The sequence below is a fragment of the Pagrus pagrus genome (genome assembly GCF_965226575.1).
Source record: "Pagrus pagrus genome assembly, chromosome: 3".
NCBI lineage: Eukaryota > Metazoa > Chordata > Actinopteri > Spariformes > Sparidae > Pagrus > Pagrus pagrus.
The window spans coordinates 31,334,317-31,351,415 of NC_140187.1; the positions used below are offsets into that span (position 1 = coordinate 31,334,317).

Below are 17,099 nucleotides of genomic sequence, written 5' to 3' on the forward strand. Positions count from 1 at the left end.
GCAGAAGGAATCCTACACACTGGGAGAAATGTAACCTGATCAGCTGTGGGTATGTGGGGAATTATAAAGTATGATAATGAATGAGAATTAACCCTTAGTATGAGGAACTCACATAGAAAGGGCAGTGTTTGAATGAAAGATGCAGGGACACAAGCTTTCCTCAGATCATGTGTAGCTATAATGACTGAAAGGATAAAAACCAAGGCAGCTGTCCAGCAACAGTTGTATGCTCTCCCTGCTGGAGCCCCCTGGTAACTACTGATGTTGTTATAATGGTATTTTGAACATAAAACATAAGAAAACACAAAAGTGCTGTACTCTAAATGTTGCAACTGACAGTAACAGACACTGACACAGATTGGTGCCAACACATTCCTCACTAAAAGAAATGTAATGTTACATAACCTACCAACACACAATAGCTGTATCTTGTGTGTATCTTTTGTGAGCATGGAGAAATTAGAACTCCTCTGGAAGAAAACATGAATGCTTTTAGTCTGTTTAGAACATGGCGTAGTGCCCACTTCAGCCTGGTGGTCAAAATGAGTATTACAAGAACAAACACTTGCTTTAAGCCTTACAAAAAAAATTTCTCCTGTCAAATTTTTCCACTTTTTCCTGGGGAAAAAATCAATTCACTTTGTTTCACACGTGGATTTTCTTCTTTTCCCCTGAAACCTTTCACTCGGTATTCACAGATTCGAAAAATAAAAATAAGGAACTAATAAATATTATCCTGGCAAAACTTTTTTCCCACCAGTTCTCAAGTCATAAACACAGGAGAGAAAACACTTTAGATCAGACGATGGATCACCAGGAAAAAACAATTCTTAACTTGGCCCTCAGGGCTTCAGTAGCTTGGTGATGCTTACTTCCAGGTTAGCCTGCAAAAATGCATCATCCCTGCAGCCTTCTATGTTGTATATATCATGTTACCTGATAATTGTTATTGATGGCATGAACATTTAAGCAGTGTTTTAATGTAGCTGGTCAAGGTAAAACTCATGCTCTCTACGTCATATGCATAAATATTTGGTGGTGTAATGGTGAACAAAGCATCCTATTCTATAAAATGATTGTATTTTTTATATGTAATCTTATTCTGCAAAGGACCTCATTACTATAGCTGTAAAATAAATGTAGTAACATATCAAATATTTCCCTCTGAATTGCAGAGAGGTATAAAGTAGCATGAAATGGAAATACTCAAACGCAGGTACCTAATAAATGAACTTTGTCACCTTCCACCACTGCACAGCATCATTAATAGGGTTCTTTGTCAGCCGTGGCTCTGTGAAGACAACATAATGATTGAGAGAGTAGGTAATATATCTTTTGTGGAGAGCCAGAGCTCACGCATACAAATTTAGACATGTTAGTTTTTCCAAGCAGACTCCGAGATTTATAATGTGACAGTGCTGAAATGTGCTGAGCTTCAAGGAAGTCAGTAGAACAATGAGCGCTTGGGCTTTGAATTATTCAGGCTGAAATCAAATCACAGCAGGAGGGCATCCAAATTCTGGAAGTCTCTTGAAGTTCACTACCTGAGGATTTCTCCTAAAAGTGAATGTGTTATGGTTTGTTACATGAGCAGTGAAAGAACACTGAACAGTGTTTCCATCCTGACATCCAGTGTCGGCTTGGAGTACTGCACTAAATTTAGTTGTTTTTTTTTAAGGACAACTCACCACAATTTAGAGACGTCACTTTTATTTAATGGATTCACACAGTTGATTTTTCTCAACAGAAAAAGTCTGCTCATATTAATAACCCCTCCCCCGCTTTAACCCATCTGTGTTTGGTTCCACAACATGACATTTCACAGAAAATAGCTACAGAAGATTCAGGTTGCAAACTGAGATGAAGACATGTACCAACTGAACAGATACAAAGCCTTTGGATGCCAAACAAAGATGGTTACAACGATTAAGGCACTCTAGCAGATTGTCAGTACACAAACAAGCACTCAAGTAAAGTTTCCCAGTGATGTTTAGGGTGAAACGGCAGTCTCTCGGTATTCTTCAGTTATGGCTGACCTTTATAACATTACACCATCATCCACCATAACCAATTAATTCAAAGGCAAATAACGTTGTACAACTTTTCACTCCTTTTTTATTCAACCACCCACAGAGAAGACCTTGTATAAAATAGTAGAAAAATAGACAGCACATAGACACAGTCCCAGGCGCTGTTGGATCACAGCTCTATCTTGTTGTTCTGAGAGTCTGAGGCTGATGTGGCGTCAGCTTTAGCTTTTTTGGAGTCCTTCTTGGCAGCAACTTTTACTGTCTTTTTTGCAGCTGGCTTTGCGTCCTTTTTGTCTACCTGCTTGGCTTGTGTTTTAACCGTCTGTTTTCCATCTTTTTTAGCCGCAGGTTTGGCTTTAGCTACCGTCTTGGTCTTTGCTTGGTCTCCAGTTTTGGCCTTTGCTTTAGGAGCAGCTTTGGCTTTAGTGCCTGTTGTTTTGCTGGCTGGTTTCGCCTCTGCTTTGTCCTTAGGTGGGTCAGCTGGTTTGTCAGCCTGCATGTCTGCTGGTTTTTCACCTTCTTTTTTTTCTTCCGGGTCAGCCTGCGCAGGAGGCTCTGCGGTCGTCGGTTGGGGCTTCGAGGTGTCACTCGCCTCCTTTTTGATGAACTCTTCATTCACAGGGGTAGAAAACATTTTCAGCAAATCCTGAGCTTGTATTCTCTCCTATAGGAAGTGGAAACAGATTGCAAAATTAATCAAAATGTTAAGATCAGAGGCAGATAAAAACTGTATTCATACTAGATTTGTTTCACTGGATGTTTCCAGAAACGTATATATGCAGGACTAACAATCCCAGGTGTCCTTTAGATTTCTGTTGCCAGTCACAACATCATTATCTACTCTGCCTTTATTTTGAATTTGCCAACTCTTATATGTCTGTGAAGCGATGAATACCTCTTATGTTAGATTTTAAACTTAGACAGCTGCAGTTATGGTAACTTTTCTTTTGGCTATTTTTTTCTTCTTTTTTTTTTTTACCTTCTCATGGCTTTATTTGTATAAGACACATGTTAAGGTTTAACTTTGTGTAAATTAGGATTGCCCAAAGTGGGCTGTGTGGGCCAAGGTTTGTCTCACATTAGGCTCAATTTCAATTTGGCTTGAAAGATGCTTTATAAAGAAAAAAAAAGTTAGGATAATGTTTTTGCTGCTTAATTTTTGGAAGGTAAAAATGCTCTTTAATCTTACTTTGTACATGAATAGAGGCTGCTATTGTGAAAATAGTAAGTATGACAACTGCCTGGGGGATGAACATCGTGTTTCGTTTGATTTAAAACACAAGAAAGACGCAGAAATAAATAACTGCCAAAATACTTTGTTAATAACCTGTCTATCTTTAAACTTCCACTGTTCTAACAGACTGATAAACCTAAGATGGTATGTAAACTATGTGCAGCCTCTTTAAATAACTTAGCCTGTGCTAAAGAGCAATTCTGGCTGTTTACATCTGTACTATCGTTTGTTCTATGTTTGTTCTCCATCAGTGATGTGTGGTCTAGAGTAAACTAAATCTGAAATCTGAAATCTGAAAAGTTGCAGGGATTCCTTGCTATACAGATTTTAGTGTACAGAGATTGTCTATACCTTTTCCTCGTGAGCAGGATCCAGCGTGAACCACAGCGCCACAGCGCACCTCTGACCCTTGGTGACGGCTCTGACACCGTGGGGGTTTTCCTTTCCCGCTCCGAACGCGACCACGCGGCCGCACTGTGGACGCACCTCAGCCTGGGTAAGAGTGAAAATATAGAACATATATCATTTAACAGCAGTGAAGCTTGACACTTAATAAAGTTGTATTTATATGTACTGCACATGTTGATAAAAGGTTATGGAAAGAAAAGCTGAAAATATACCGTTACTGTTTTAGCATCCAACTCAGTGAAGATGAAATCTCCTCCTTCAAAGTCTTCATTCAGATAAAGGATGGCACTGCAGGGGGGAGACATTAGGATGTTAGGTGGCTGCTCATCATCAGGGCTGTCTGGTGGAGGGACAGATTCTGTAGTGCACTTCTGTGTGTGTGCTTACCTGTAGTCTCTGTGTGTGTATGCAGGAGGTTCCTTTATACACTCGTTCACCTCAGAGACTAGCAGACAGTTGTCCACATGAACAGGATGACTCAGGTCCTTACGGTCGTCCTGCTTCTCTGAATAACCAACAGTGAGGAGACAAATTAAAACACTTAGACCTTGGGCACACAACTAAGATCACCTGCCAGGAGTACTTCTTAGATTCGTTTCCTAACACTAACTTTGACAGTATTAGCAATGGATCAAATTACTGTAAGTAATTACTGGGTTTTGTTACAAACCCACAGAGAATTATCACCTGGCACTTCAGTTCCCCTCTGCTGGACAGACCTATTAAAGCAGCTATTTCAGGCTCTACACAAGCTCTAATAAACCCACTGTACACTACCCGCCCAGCACCAAACAGCCGACAAGAAAGAAAGACAGAAAGACCAGACATTTTTCAGATGAGGTGGTGGAGAACTAAAACAGAGCTATAAGGAACGTGAAGCTGAAATACAAAGACAAACACAACGAGAAACATCTATAGGATATCATTTGTTCCTGTTAAATCAAATCAAATCTGTAATGACAGCCACCATTTGAAGCAACCTGCTACCTGAGCACATCTTTTTTCCCTGACTTAGTCCTAACCAGTCAGCACCTGGTAATAAATGATAGTATCATGTGATAGTGCAGTTTTACTGTGTAAAAAGGCAACTAATGTACTAATAAGTTCACCACAGCAATTTTATATGGTAATCATATTGTCAATGATGTGTTTTGTGCTACCCCCAGTGGCCAAAATGTCAATAATGAAGTTTAACTATGGAAAGGGTCAAAATTTAAAGGTGCAATGTGTAAGATATGGCTAGAACTCTAGGCTAGCTCATAAAATATAGGAGCAGCATATCACCACAACAACCGACAACTGCTGCTCAAAGAACTCTTTGCAAGCCTTCTTTTGGCTATTAGCAAGTTAGCTCAGTTAGCTGTGGAGCTAGTCTTAATGAGCCGTCTGGAGTCTGCCTGGACTGGGACCTCAGATCACGGGCTCGGCAGCTTCCCAGTGAGCTTGTCTGGACACCAGACTGGGACAGTATAATATGCATTACAGAGGTGATTTACAGCGGCTTGTTTTACTAGCCTCCATAGCAACGGTCACTGCAGCCTTGGGGGGTAAGTATTTGGATCACTTTTTGCTCTTTTTAATTCAGTTTAATTTGTTTGGTGGATGGTAGTGCATGGGTGGAGGAAATTAGGGAATTCTTCTGTACATTTTGGGTCCTTGAAACGTACTTCCTGAAACTGGGGCTTTTAAAACTGAACTGCTTTTGTTGATGGATGTAAAAGATGTAATAGATAATTTAATGAATGAACCCACAGAAAAAGCTGGTATTTTCCATAGACACAACATCGGCAACCTGTGCCTGTCTGACTTACCATCGATGGCGGAGCGACAGACCAGGTGGGAGTAGGAGAAGTAGAGTGTAGTCTCCAGCTGGAAGTAAGACTCCAACATCTTCCTCACCTTCTCACTGAGGTCGAAGAACAGATGAGCGCTCTTCAGAGGAACCTTACCCTCCTGTCCGAGCTGGAGAAGGTGCAAACATCATTTAACAGCAGCTACACAGATTTAACCAATATACTGTAGGTCAGAGACTGTTTTCATAGAAAGGTCTACTTAACTAATGTTACGATATAGAAAATGTATCTGGGGGGCTGTTTTGTAAAGACAACATCACTGTTTGGTTAATACTTTAAGTTGTGTTTAATGCTTCAGGGAGCAGGACTACAGACCTTCACAGCCTTCAGGACAGTGACTCCCTGGAACATCTCACTAGCAGAGTGGGGGGAAGGTTGCCCTCTGTATCCATCACCTTTCTGAGCAGCTGCCTGGAAAACATGCACAACAGCAAATCAACTCCCGGACATGATGGGCTGACTCGCACAACAAAAACAGACAGATATGGGTCACAAACAGGCATCAGACAATGCGAAAAGTTTAACCTCAACTAGTTTTTTCTCCTAAAAGGACCATAGTGCTGTGCCATACGTTCATACAACTTCATATTTCTGCTTTTTCAAAAGGTTACAATACAATTTTAGATGTTAAAATATCATAGAATATTCCCTTTGCTGAAAGGTTAGAAAAATCAGTCATCAAAAATCAATTCAGAGTGATATCGTGATTCTCACTATGTTCAACAGCTAGTTGCTAACTCTGCATGCTGTTGGTGCAGGATTGGTAGTGTGTGGTGGGTTTATTACAGCTTTTTCATTCAAAAACAACATTAGTTGCCATATCTACAGGGTGACATACAGGTTTTGCTCCCAGGGAAGATATTTTTATGATACAATTGGTGTAAACAGAGTTTCATTTATCTCATTTTGTTCTTGATGTGTCTCAACTACTCAATCAACTAGTCACAGAGTCCTATATATTATCACTCTAAATATTATTGAAAAGATGGCACACCAATATGAAGACACTGTGTAAGAACTTGATTTGATTTAGTGCCTTCACTGTGTTTATTTATGGTATTTTGTGTATTTTTTACATCCATTTATATGCTGGGTTAATGGTAGTGTGGGGCTGTATATAATCCTGCCTGTCCTGTTGCACTACCAAAGTAAGTCCGAACAACTTTTGTTTTGTAAATTAAGTTAACTGAGTAATTTCTGAAGGACCTCCCTCTTTAGATAACTCACATTGGAGAGGCGTTGCAGCTCCCTGCACTCGTCATCAGTGATCACCCCATCTAACAACACCCGCTGAGAGCCGTTCAGCTGCTGTGACATCATGGTCACCTTGATGTCATCAGGCAATACAGTGACACCTAGAGGGCAAATATAACAGGATAAGGGAGAGAAAAAGTTTGACTATCAAAGACTTAAACTTTGACTTCCTCAAGTGTAGTTTTTACTGTAGTTTTGCTTGCATATGAAATAATAAAAACAAAATCATGAGGCTATGTGGAACAAATGCACCATCATCTCCCTAACATCTAGGCCACTAGTGATCCTGGTCAATTACTTACCTTCCTGTGGTGTTATGATCTTTGTTATTTCAGAAGAATCCTTCTTCTTCTCCTCAACCAAAGTCTCGATCTCCTTCATTAGGTTTCCTATTTCCTCTGTGATCCTCGCTGCGGTCTCTTTGTCAGCCCTGACAGGTAGAATGACAAAGACTATAGCATCATTTTAACAATGAATTTAATATTGTCATGCACAAATGTATATGAGCCGCTTTCTTACTTCTGCTTGTCCCTCAGTTTCTTGGGCATGACATCTTCAGGAGTCCATTGGTCCTGAATACAAAATAACAGACAAGGCACAAGTCAAATGCATGAAACCACTGCATCAAATAAGCAAGATGTGATGCATAACAAATGACTTATTCACTCACTGGATCTACAAAGGTGATTCCGAAAGCTTCATATCCAAAGTAGAGCAGCTCTTTTTCCAGTATGGACTGCTGAATGTATTGCTTCACCACCTGGAGGTCACAAAACAGATACAGCTTTATTGCATCTGATAAAAACCACAGTCTGTAGAACAGCTCCATGAGATACATCTATACAATATCAGCCTCAATTATATGTTCAAGTCCAGTAAACAGTGAGATCAAAGGGAACAGCCTCTACTGCTGACCAGTAGAACACAGCAATCATTAAACAAAGTGCCCCCCCTTCCAATTTCGTCCCACTGATGTATGGTGGCCTGTAAGTGTGCATACACCTTACACTGCACAAAACTGGTCTATATCAACAAAACAAATTGGATCCAGTGGAAGAAAAAACATGGAACAAAACTGTTACAGAAATATCTGGGCCAGACTTGGGCCAGTTCTGGTTTATTAGGTTGGCTCTTGGCTGACATCTGGCCATGCTTTGACCTGCTTGTGGCTCAGATCTGGCAAACAGCAGCTGAACGCCCAAGCGCCATGATTCCATGTTGTATGTAGGCTGGATGAGGGCGTCTGGTACAGTTTATGTATCTCTATTAGGTATCTGGGTAGAAATGTCCCCAACAGAACAAAATACTGAGAAATAAATAAATACAGGCAGAAGGCTGGATCTCGACATGATACCGCCACACATGTGGGTCATAAGTGATGACTGAGAGGGATTACTTTTGTATCTATACATGTCTACACATTTGATGTTCTATATGTTTTAAGATAAAATCCTGCATACTATAACCCTAACCCTTTAACCAGGGTGGCCCTGAATAGCACTTTTAAACAGCAGACATTTTGGCTTGTCATAAAGCACAAAGCTATGTTATTAAGAACATTACCAAAGACACAGTGAGCTAGCATGCAGCAGGAGTCTGAAACTGAAGCAGTGCAATGGAATTCAGCTATCATTACCTAATAAGAAAGCAACTGACTTCACATTTCCCATTAGACTCAGTTTTCATTATTATGTAAAACACAATAGCCAATGACTCTAAATGGCTATAAAATGCAGGAGACAGCATTCACATAGTTTCAGGGTATTGTGGGGTGCTTTTATTCCAAAACTAAGCATGGGCTGGGAAGTGAGCTCAGTTGTGAGAGCCAAAAATCTTAGCAGCCAGGGAAATGATCACTTAGTCATTAGTATTGATCAACAACCCTATTAACCCACTATAAATACTGTATAATGTGGACATGTAGAGCCCGGGGCAGTAAAAATCTTACTTATTGCTTCTTTAAAAAGCAGCAAACGTTTATGTGCTTTAGATTACCATCAATGCTTTTTTATGCCCCGTTTGTGCCCTTGAGTACATTTAAGTGCTAATGGAGGCTATTTTTCTCTCACCACATGTTGTGCAGTCTGATTTACTGCTGATACTTATGGATTAAGAAAACACACAGCTAAAAATAACTGCACTGAAAAGGTGCTTTCGACAGAGGCCTCGCCTAAACAGAGTATGAGTTAGCCTGACTGTACCTGTCTGGCTGAAATGGTTTGTGCCTTGTCTTCACCCAGTACAGCAGAATAATAAGCCAGGTTCTGGTTCATCACTTGATCATCGGGATGGAACAGCAGGAAAGTCTTAGCACACTCGATGGCCTGCTCATACTTCTCACCTGGAGAAGGAGCAAGAAGAAGAAGAGTGAACAACTGGTATGAGGTGTCCAGAGAAGAATGTTGTTTGATATGTATACTTAAAGGTGCAGTTTATTTTGTTGATTAAGGGGCACTCCACTGATTTTACATATGAAGATAAGTCAACGTCATGGGGAGTAGCACTTAGGCTGTGATATCAGCTGACTTATGTCGTCTGTGGTTTGGGATGAACTCCGGAGAAAATAACCCTGATGATGTCATCAGGGTAACCTCAGCCTGTTCTCGACTACAGATGTACATGCCTGTGCCTAAAACTGGAGGTATAGAGTTGGATTAAGGTTTAAGAGGAGCCCAACTGCCGTTTGGTCCAGAGCTGCAAGGTATTCAGACTTATTAAGCTTCGGCACTAACAAATCCCTTTATTGAAACTTTTTAGCTGGTGCTGCCTGTCAACTCACCAATTCAAATCATACCACTATTTTAAGATTATCATCATAATTGTTCCACATCTGGAACGCCAAAGTCTGGTTCCTGTAGTTTGGTAAAAATAAGGTGTAAAAGTCAGTAAGCTAATATATGAAAGTGTGTTTCCATTTCTAATTAAGCCCATTAACTCTTATTCGGAAGGTAAAAATCACCTCAATCGAGCGTAAAAACAATTTTGCGAAATGTAGGAAATGTTGCTATGAGAAGAAGAAGAGTGCTTCTGTTCTCTCTGTTTATTGCAGCCAACCTTTTTAAATATGATACAACAAAATGTGCATTAAAATACATTCATGTAAACACGGTTAATTACTCAACATATCATATATTCTTCTGTTTATCTCATCTTTTCAGGTTTTAGTCAGCAGGTGGTGGTTTCAGATATCTGAGTTTAGATATTTATAACTTTTATTAACTTACAGGGTTTGAAGAGATTCGGATTTGACATATACTATCAAAGAAGCTTGACTCATACATGGGACTACAAGCCTCTATCGCTTCAGATTTGACTATTCTTTTGAAAATCTGTATCTTGTATCTTGTATCCTGTATCTTATCAACTATATGGAAATGCAGCACTAAATCAGTGCTCTGCAGCCAGCAACCCCAGAGCGTGGAACAATGGCGGAGTGTTGGTGTTTACACTGCTAGCACAGGAGCTTGGGATGGGACGGGGCTAGCCGTTTAGCATGATAACTTCAGTAGTTTTCTTTTTCACATAATACATAGACGTCATAATGTCAAAACTGTTATTTGTGGTAATGGTTTCGGTAAATGTTTGAATGTTTTCAACAAAAATTTGTCTATGTTGCAGCTTTAACGGAGATCACCAGTGTGTTTGCTATTTAAGAGGCATCTGTACTGCATGGCTGTGACACTGATGAAGGCTAAATGGCTGTAAATAAAGTGACATTGAGTGCAACCCTCCTCTGTCATTATCAGTCAATGTCATAAGGAAATTGCACCATTTTTTCTCAACCCGGTGGAAACTCTACAGAGAGGAACCTTCATCATATCTTGTTTTTAATAAAAGGCCAAGATCTGCCTCATAATATTCGGCCAATATATCAAACCATCTGCATAATCAGTGATGCTGTAAATCTCTGTAGGCTTAGGGTTGAATTCTGCTTCCATTAAAGTGAAGGACATTGGATAAAGGACATGCACAATCCTCAATACAGGCTGAAAAAGACATGGCTGCAGGACTCACTGTTGTAGTAGGCGAACTGCAGGTAGTTGAAGTGTGAGGGGAGGAAGTCCTCAAAGGGCTTGTCTCTGCCTGTAGTTAGGGCCAACTCTACTGCGCAGTTCTGCTTACAGTTCAGCACCTGTATGTAGTGGTCTGACAACACACAAACACGTTTACACAAAGGAAAATGTTCAGCAAATTCTCAACTTCAACATTAATCCTTTCTGCACAGGAAAACCAAGGATTAACGTCTCACCTGTGATGGTCTGGAACAGGTCAGCACTGTACTCCATGTAGTTGTATCCGTCGTAGTTGTAGGCTCCCTCACACAGCGCTCTGCATTCCTTATAGGCAGTGAAGAACTCCTCTACGGCCACCTCGAAGTGGTCGGCTGCCAGCCCGAATGAGTCGTCGCTGTAGTAACTCTTCCCCAGCAGGAACTCGGCCTGAGAGAAAGCAACAGGGTATCCAGTGAGGTGGTTTATGGTCACAACTGCATTGCATTACTAGTGCTGTCACATATAAAGTGTCCTTGTATCTTGTCACAGTTTTTCATTAAAGGTGCAAGAATTCAAAGGTAGCTCAAAAAATATAAGGGGCAGCATAACCACTAACTCCTGCTCATTATACTCTTTGCTGTAGCGACTAGCTGCCATTCGCAAGTTAGCCGTGGAGCTAAGTTACACTGTTAGCTTAGAGGTTCGAGGCAATTCCCAGCAGGTAACCCTCAAGGAATGTTTCATAAAGGTTTCGTAAAGGTTCATTTTTGTTATTTTCACAAAAACATTTAGAGAAACATCATTGAATGTTCCCTAAAAGTTCTCTGAGGGTAATTTGTCTAACCTTCAGAGAACCTTTAGAGAACGTTCCCTGAAGGCTATTCAAAGGTTGTTTTAGGGAACATTCCCTTAAGGTTCTCTGAAGATAATTTCGTACAAACTTCAGAGAACTTTTACAGAATGTTCCCTGAGGGTTCTCAGATTTGTTTGGTGTAACTGTCAGAGAACCTTTGGAGAATGTTCCCTGAGGGTTATTTGAAGGTTTTTTATGTGTAACCTTCAGAGAACCTTTAGGGAATGTTCCCTAAGGATTCTGTAAAGGTTTTTTGTGTAACCATCAGAGAACCTTTTGGGAAAGTTCCCTGGCTGTTCTCTGAAGGTTACTGCTGAAAAACCTTTACAGAACAAGAACATTCCCTGAAGGTTCTTTAAAGCTTTTACAAAATATAAGTTCAGAGAACCTTCAGGGAATGTTCCTAATGGTTCTCTGTCATTGAAATGTACAATGCGTGTCTAATATCACAACCAATAAAGCTGGTGTAACATCTAGAGTTTTGTAACAGTACTTCTAACCAATGTTAGCTAACTTTTATTTAATTTAATGTTACTGTAATTTGTTAACATGTTGTGGGGATTTTCCAATAGCTAAAGTAGTAGTAGCATCCCTGGGTAACTTCAGCAGAGTTATAGAGGTTAATTAAAAAGGTGTTATCTTACTATTTGCGTGGTGTATTTGGTGTTGCTATCTAAAAAAGTCATCCTGTAGCTCACAGGTTAAACTTTAGAGTCCCTGAGAAAGCTCCAGCTCCCATCTCATCAGCACAGACCAAGACACCACATGTCAGACACCAAACCTAATGTCAGCTATAGGTAAATGTCTGTTTTACCTCAAAACATACACCGCACATGACAGAAAGCTTTCTTGACAGGGAAAAGAAAAGTATATGCTTAGTACAGTGGCCACTGCACTTAACCTCCAAACAGCTCTATTCCTACCCTGATTTGAAGGCAGTGAAGAACTTCACTACTCATTTTGACCAGTTTGAACCTTAATCTGTTTTGTTTCATGTCAGTCTGTCTGCACCAAATGTCTACTATTTGGCACCACTGCTTGCATCTGTGGGCACAAAGTTAGACAGAGCTGTCTCTGTGTCAGTTCATCAATCTGTTACCAGGACCTATATTGATAACATATTTTCTAAAGATTATAAGACATTTACGGTATTCACACTTTATGATACCTTGAACAAATATACTACTATATAGTAGTATACTAATTTCACTAAACAAAAAGATTTTTAAAAAAAAGAAAAGCTTTTCAGTTTGGGCGACCCATTGACTTTTAGCTGACCTATGGACACAGAGTTGCTCATAGCAGCTCGGCTCTGTATGTGAGATCTGTATTTTACACAACGGTAATATTCTACATTAGAAACTGTGCTGAAATGAATATGTGTTAATTGGGATCCACCAATCTGATGTTTTCTCCCCAATTTCTGGTAGTTTAATTCAGGTTTTTGGCTGACACAGAGTACCAATCAAGTGTTCTTTCTATAAATCAATTCAGAATCTGTGATTGTACTATGACAGTTAAATATAAATATAGAAATGTTCATACACCAACATGCATTGTGGTCTTTTGCAAACTTAAGGAATGTAATGATATTGTTACAATGCATCAACCTCATAATTAACAGACAGGCTGTTATGTTTAACTTGTCTAATACATGTATAGCACAGTCACTAATGCAGTATGTTAATAAAGACCTGACAGTGAGCAGAGCAGCTGAACTCGCTGTCCTGTGTGTCCTTTTTTTTCTTTTTTCTTACATCTTTGACTTAATATCAACACTGTTGTCTCTTTACACTGTTGAAAATGTTCATGTTAAGCTTAAATTCAGGCTGTATATTCCCTTTAAAAGCAGTTTCGAGTTCAATTCCTTCTATTTGACATAATAGTGACTCCAACAGCAGTTTACAACCATCAATCAGCAGGAAAAAAAGATTTGTAAAGCTATTTAAAAACTTAACATTTTGCCAGTTACATCAACCACAGGCAGAAATTACAACAAAGCATTAGAGAAAGACACCTCAAAGACTGGCCTTCATCAGAGAAGGTGTTTGCTCTCACCATATGTGCCCTGGCCTCCAAATCTTTAAAGTCCTCTTCCTGTACTCCTGCCATCATCCTGTAGTACTCCAGGTTCTGTTTCATCTCCATGTGTTCTGGGTTGGCCAGGAAGAATGTGTTGGCAGCTGCCACCGCCTTGTCTAGCTTGTTGATCTGAAAGACATGGGGATAAGGTCATGGTCTTTGATTGAAGGTGTGTTCATTAATGAATTACCTGGAAAAACTACAGACCATAACTGACAGTACTATTAACTTCTGCTGTTTTAAGATTACATTAAAGTTATGTTTTTTCTAAAGTAAGAAACCTACAGTAAGAGCATGTAACCATGTGGATTCAACCCAGAATTGCAAGAATCACTCAAGTACATCAACTTGATCAAATAAGTTGAAAAGATGGAGAAATTGTTTGTTTGTTTTTCTTTTCATGGGCCAAGGTGCAGTCTGAACAGATGATATTTCAGTCTGTGACAAAGCTGTCCTGATGTCAATAGGAGCTTGTCCCACCATTGCTGAGCCAGGAAAGCAAATGGTCTGGTGGTCTTGATCTGTCCCCCATTTGTATCAGCTGTAGCCTACTTGACTGAACCAACCAAACTTCATCACCATCAATCAGGTGTGAAAACGAACCAGTACCTTACTAACAAAATAATGTGCTTGGCTGCAAAGAGCTGTAGGTTGTATCGGCTGTACCTGTGACCTACAGGAGTTATAAACATGTATTTCCTTCTACATATTCCACAGCAACCCTCGTCTGTCTCTGTAATTCCTGTGGCCAGTAATTAATTTTAAAAAATATGGTAGGTTCAGAAATCTGAGCATCCAGCATGGCTCATACAGTCGGCTGACTAATCAACAACCCTGCCATACTGTGTTTTACATGTTGTTGTCATTGTGTTCTTTCCTGCTGAATCCTGCATGTTTGTTGGAACAACTATGATAGGAGTTATCACAGAGCTCACAGTGGTTATAGCAGAGATCAGCTCTTCCACTTCACAGATTCTGGCGACAGATTAAAATTCTGCATCAGATTCTTTCATTATTTTGCTGCGTTCAAGTTCTGTGTGAGAGTAGTATATTAGAATGCACACACAGCCTGACAATCCAAGATAACTTTGAAAATGAAAAATGCTCCTTTGACAAAGAAATATATGTAACTATTACAATGAGCCTGTGAAGCATTATTTGCCTCTCTGTCTGGGCACTGTAGGAGTTTATTAGAGCATTAAAGACGCACTTCAGGCCTTTAAACTGCTGCTGGATCCCAGCAGCCGACGTGCTAACGTCAGACCCCTCTGACTCCACCTTAAGACGTGGCATGGCTGTCCTGGTCTTGGGGGTTGGGGCATTTACAGTATCCAACTCCACATCAGCCCTCAGCTCAGTTCAGGCATGAATGAGATTACACTAAAATGTGTGATTTCTCGCTTTGTTCTGGGCCTACGTGTCCAGTATGGAGTTACACTGGAACATGCACATATCTCTGTCTGTAGCCGACATGCTGACATTCTTACCTTAAAATATGCCACTTGTAGGTAGTTGTACGGGGTCCTCTTGTTGAACTCGAGCTGCACTTCTGCAGTGACCAGATGCAGAGTTGGTGAGCCCAGTTTTTCACTTTCGCAGGAGTTTACACAGTCTGCCCGTTTCAGGATTTTCTGGAAGAAGCCCAGGTCCTCCACAGACCCGGCCCCCGGTATGGCAACTCCCAAGCCTGCAAGTTGATCTCCGAAAGCGGTGTGGTTGGCGCAGCTCAGCCGGCACTGAGCCTTCACCTTTCGGACCGTAGCTTTGTTCCTGAGCGCCTTCTCCATGTTCAGGATGACCGTCAACCAGTCCCCCTTATAGTAGGCTTCCACCGCCGTGTCGAAGAGGAAATCAAAGGGCTCCAAAACGAAGTGGCCACCCAGACCTGTGTCCGAGGAGCCCAGTGGAACAATAAATACTAACAGCAGAAGCGAATAACGGAGCTCCATGATGCTAAAGTGTCAGACAGCAGCGGGGCAGGCAGGCAGGCAGGCGGGCAGACGTCTGAAGCAGAGACCGGGCAGGCTGCTGAGGGGAGCTCAAACCTCTTCCACCGACAGCCACTTGTCTGGAGGTGGGGTTTGAAGAGCAGAGCCCCCGGTCACACCCACCAGTGCTCCCCCATGTCCCAGCATACACATGGAGACACCATTACAAACTATTAAAGTCATAACAGAATGCTACTAAAGTGAGTCTATAACTGGCTTTTTGTTATATTGTGCGAGGAAAAATGCGATAGGATACAGGATTGACGTTAGTTTGGCCAATAAAACTGTCGTAAAATATTTGTATCAGTTACACACATTTCTGGTGAATCTCAGACACTTCCGAATGGATTTCCCAGTAAAAGAAAAGTTAGTCGCCATGTATGGAAGGTCATGGATGGAAGGTCATGGATGACAGAATTTACGGACAAGGAGTCGATAATGAGCAGGGAAAAAATAACACATAATCCTATATACATACAAACATACTATACATACTCCCATATATTTTTACTTTAGCTCTTTGCCCTAATTTCACAATAATTTCCAATTATTTATAATAAAAATCAATTATTTTTCCTGAAAATAATAATGCTTTAGATATGAAATACAGGTCAATAATATATTTTGATCCTCTTGAAAACCCCAGTTCATATTGAGAGGGGATAAGGGCAGAAGGATGCTGCAATTGGACAATACCAAAAAATGCATGATATCCTCCATCTCAAAATCTAATCTACAGATATTGTCCTCAATCATTTACAGTAATTTAAGATTTTTTTCTAGTTGGTAATATCTGACAGAAAATGTGTAATCGCAAAGCCCATAAGTAGAACAAGATGACTCCTAACCCTGGAAATCTTCAACCAAGGAAGATCAAACATATCTTTCCAATATGTTGGAAAATGATGTGGATGAGCAGGAATTTCTCCAGGAGACATACAAATATGTTACATGTCATAGTTGGTTTTACAATGCAAGAAGAAAAACAACTGACTTGATAATTAGAGTCCACACAAGAAATGGTGTCAGTGATTTTGGGTAAGTGGTAGGGCTTCTTTGTTGTTTTGCAATGTGCTCTCACATATGGAAGTTATAACCCTCAATAAAACTCATACACACCAGACTTTACCTGAAAAGGACATGTTGGTTTGTTAGAACCTGTATGCTACAAGTAACTTCTGTCTACTTCCATGGCTTTAAGATACATTTAGACATGATCAAATAGAAATGACTCTAAACACTTTATCATGTTGGCAAATTCTGTCTCATGTTCTTGCACAGAATCTGCAAAAACAGATAAAAAAACAAACAGTCAGAGCACACATGATAGATATACTCACGTATATACGTTATATTTCATCTCAGGAGTCTATTACAACATATTAACTTAGCCTGATTGACTGTA

At 40.3% G+C, this 17,099-nt stretch overlaps 1 protein-coding gene across 1 annotated transcript; it reads right to left on the reverse strand.

Annotated features, from left to right (window-relative positions):
* Nucleotides 1-1,699: 1,699 nt before the first annotated feature.
* On the reverse strand, nucleotides 1,700-15,770 carry p3h1 (prolyl 3-hydroxylase 1). Its single transcript, XM_084348773.1, has 15 exons — nucleotides 15,194-15,770; nucleotides 13,683-13,835; nucleotides 11,029-11,218; nucleotides 10,794-10,925; nucleotides 8,981-9,120; nucleotides 7,450-7,539; nucleotides 7,299-7,351; nucleotides 7,082-7,209; nucleotides 6,753-6,880; nucleotides 5,841-5,936; nucleotides 5,484-5,634; nucleotides 4,060-4,177; nucleotides 3,885-3,960; nucleotides 3,616-3,756; nucleotides 1,700-2,694 (listed from the first exon to the last, which is right to left on the reverse strand). Exons 1-15 carry the CDS (start codon nucleotides 15,653-15,655, stop codon nucleotides 2,200-2,202), a joined length of 2,553 nt encoding a protein of 850 aa, XP_084204899.1. The 5' UTR covers nucleotides 15,656-15,770; the 3' UTR covers nucleotides 1,700-2,199.
* Between the last annotated feature and the right edge of the window lie 1,329 nt (nucleotides 15,771-17,099).

Bases quoted from the DNA above. Each gene is read 5' to 3' on its own strand.
- p3h1 (XM_084348773.1), bottom strand. From the start codon at position 15,655: ATGGAGCTCCGTTATTCGCTTCTGCTGTTAGTATTTATTGTTCCACTG. The intron at 7,210-7,298 runs GTAAGAAAGCGG...TCTACCTGTCAG, and splicing joins AAACTGAGGGACAAGCAGAA to GGCTGACAAAGAGACCGCAG. The intron at 4,178-5,483 runs GTAAGTCAGACA...TTGGTTATTCAG, and splicing joins CTGTCGCTCCGCCATCGATG to AGAAGCAGGACGACCGTAAG.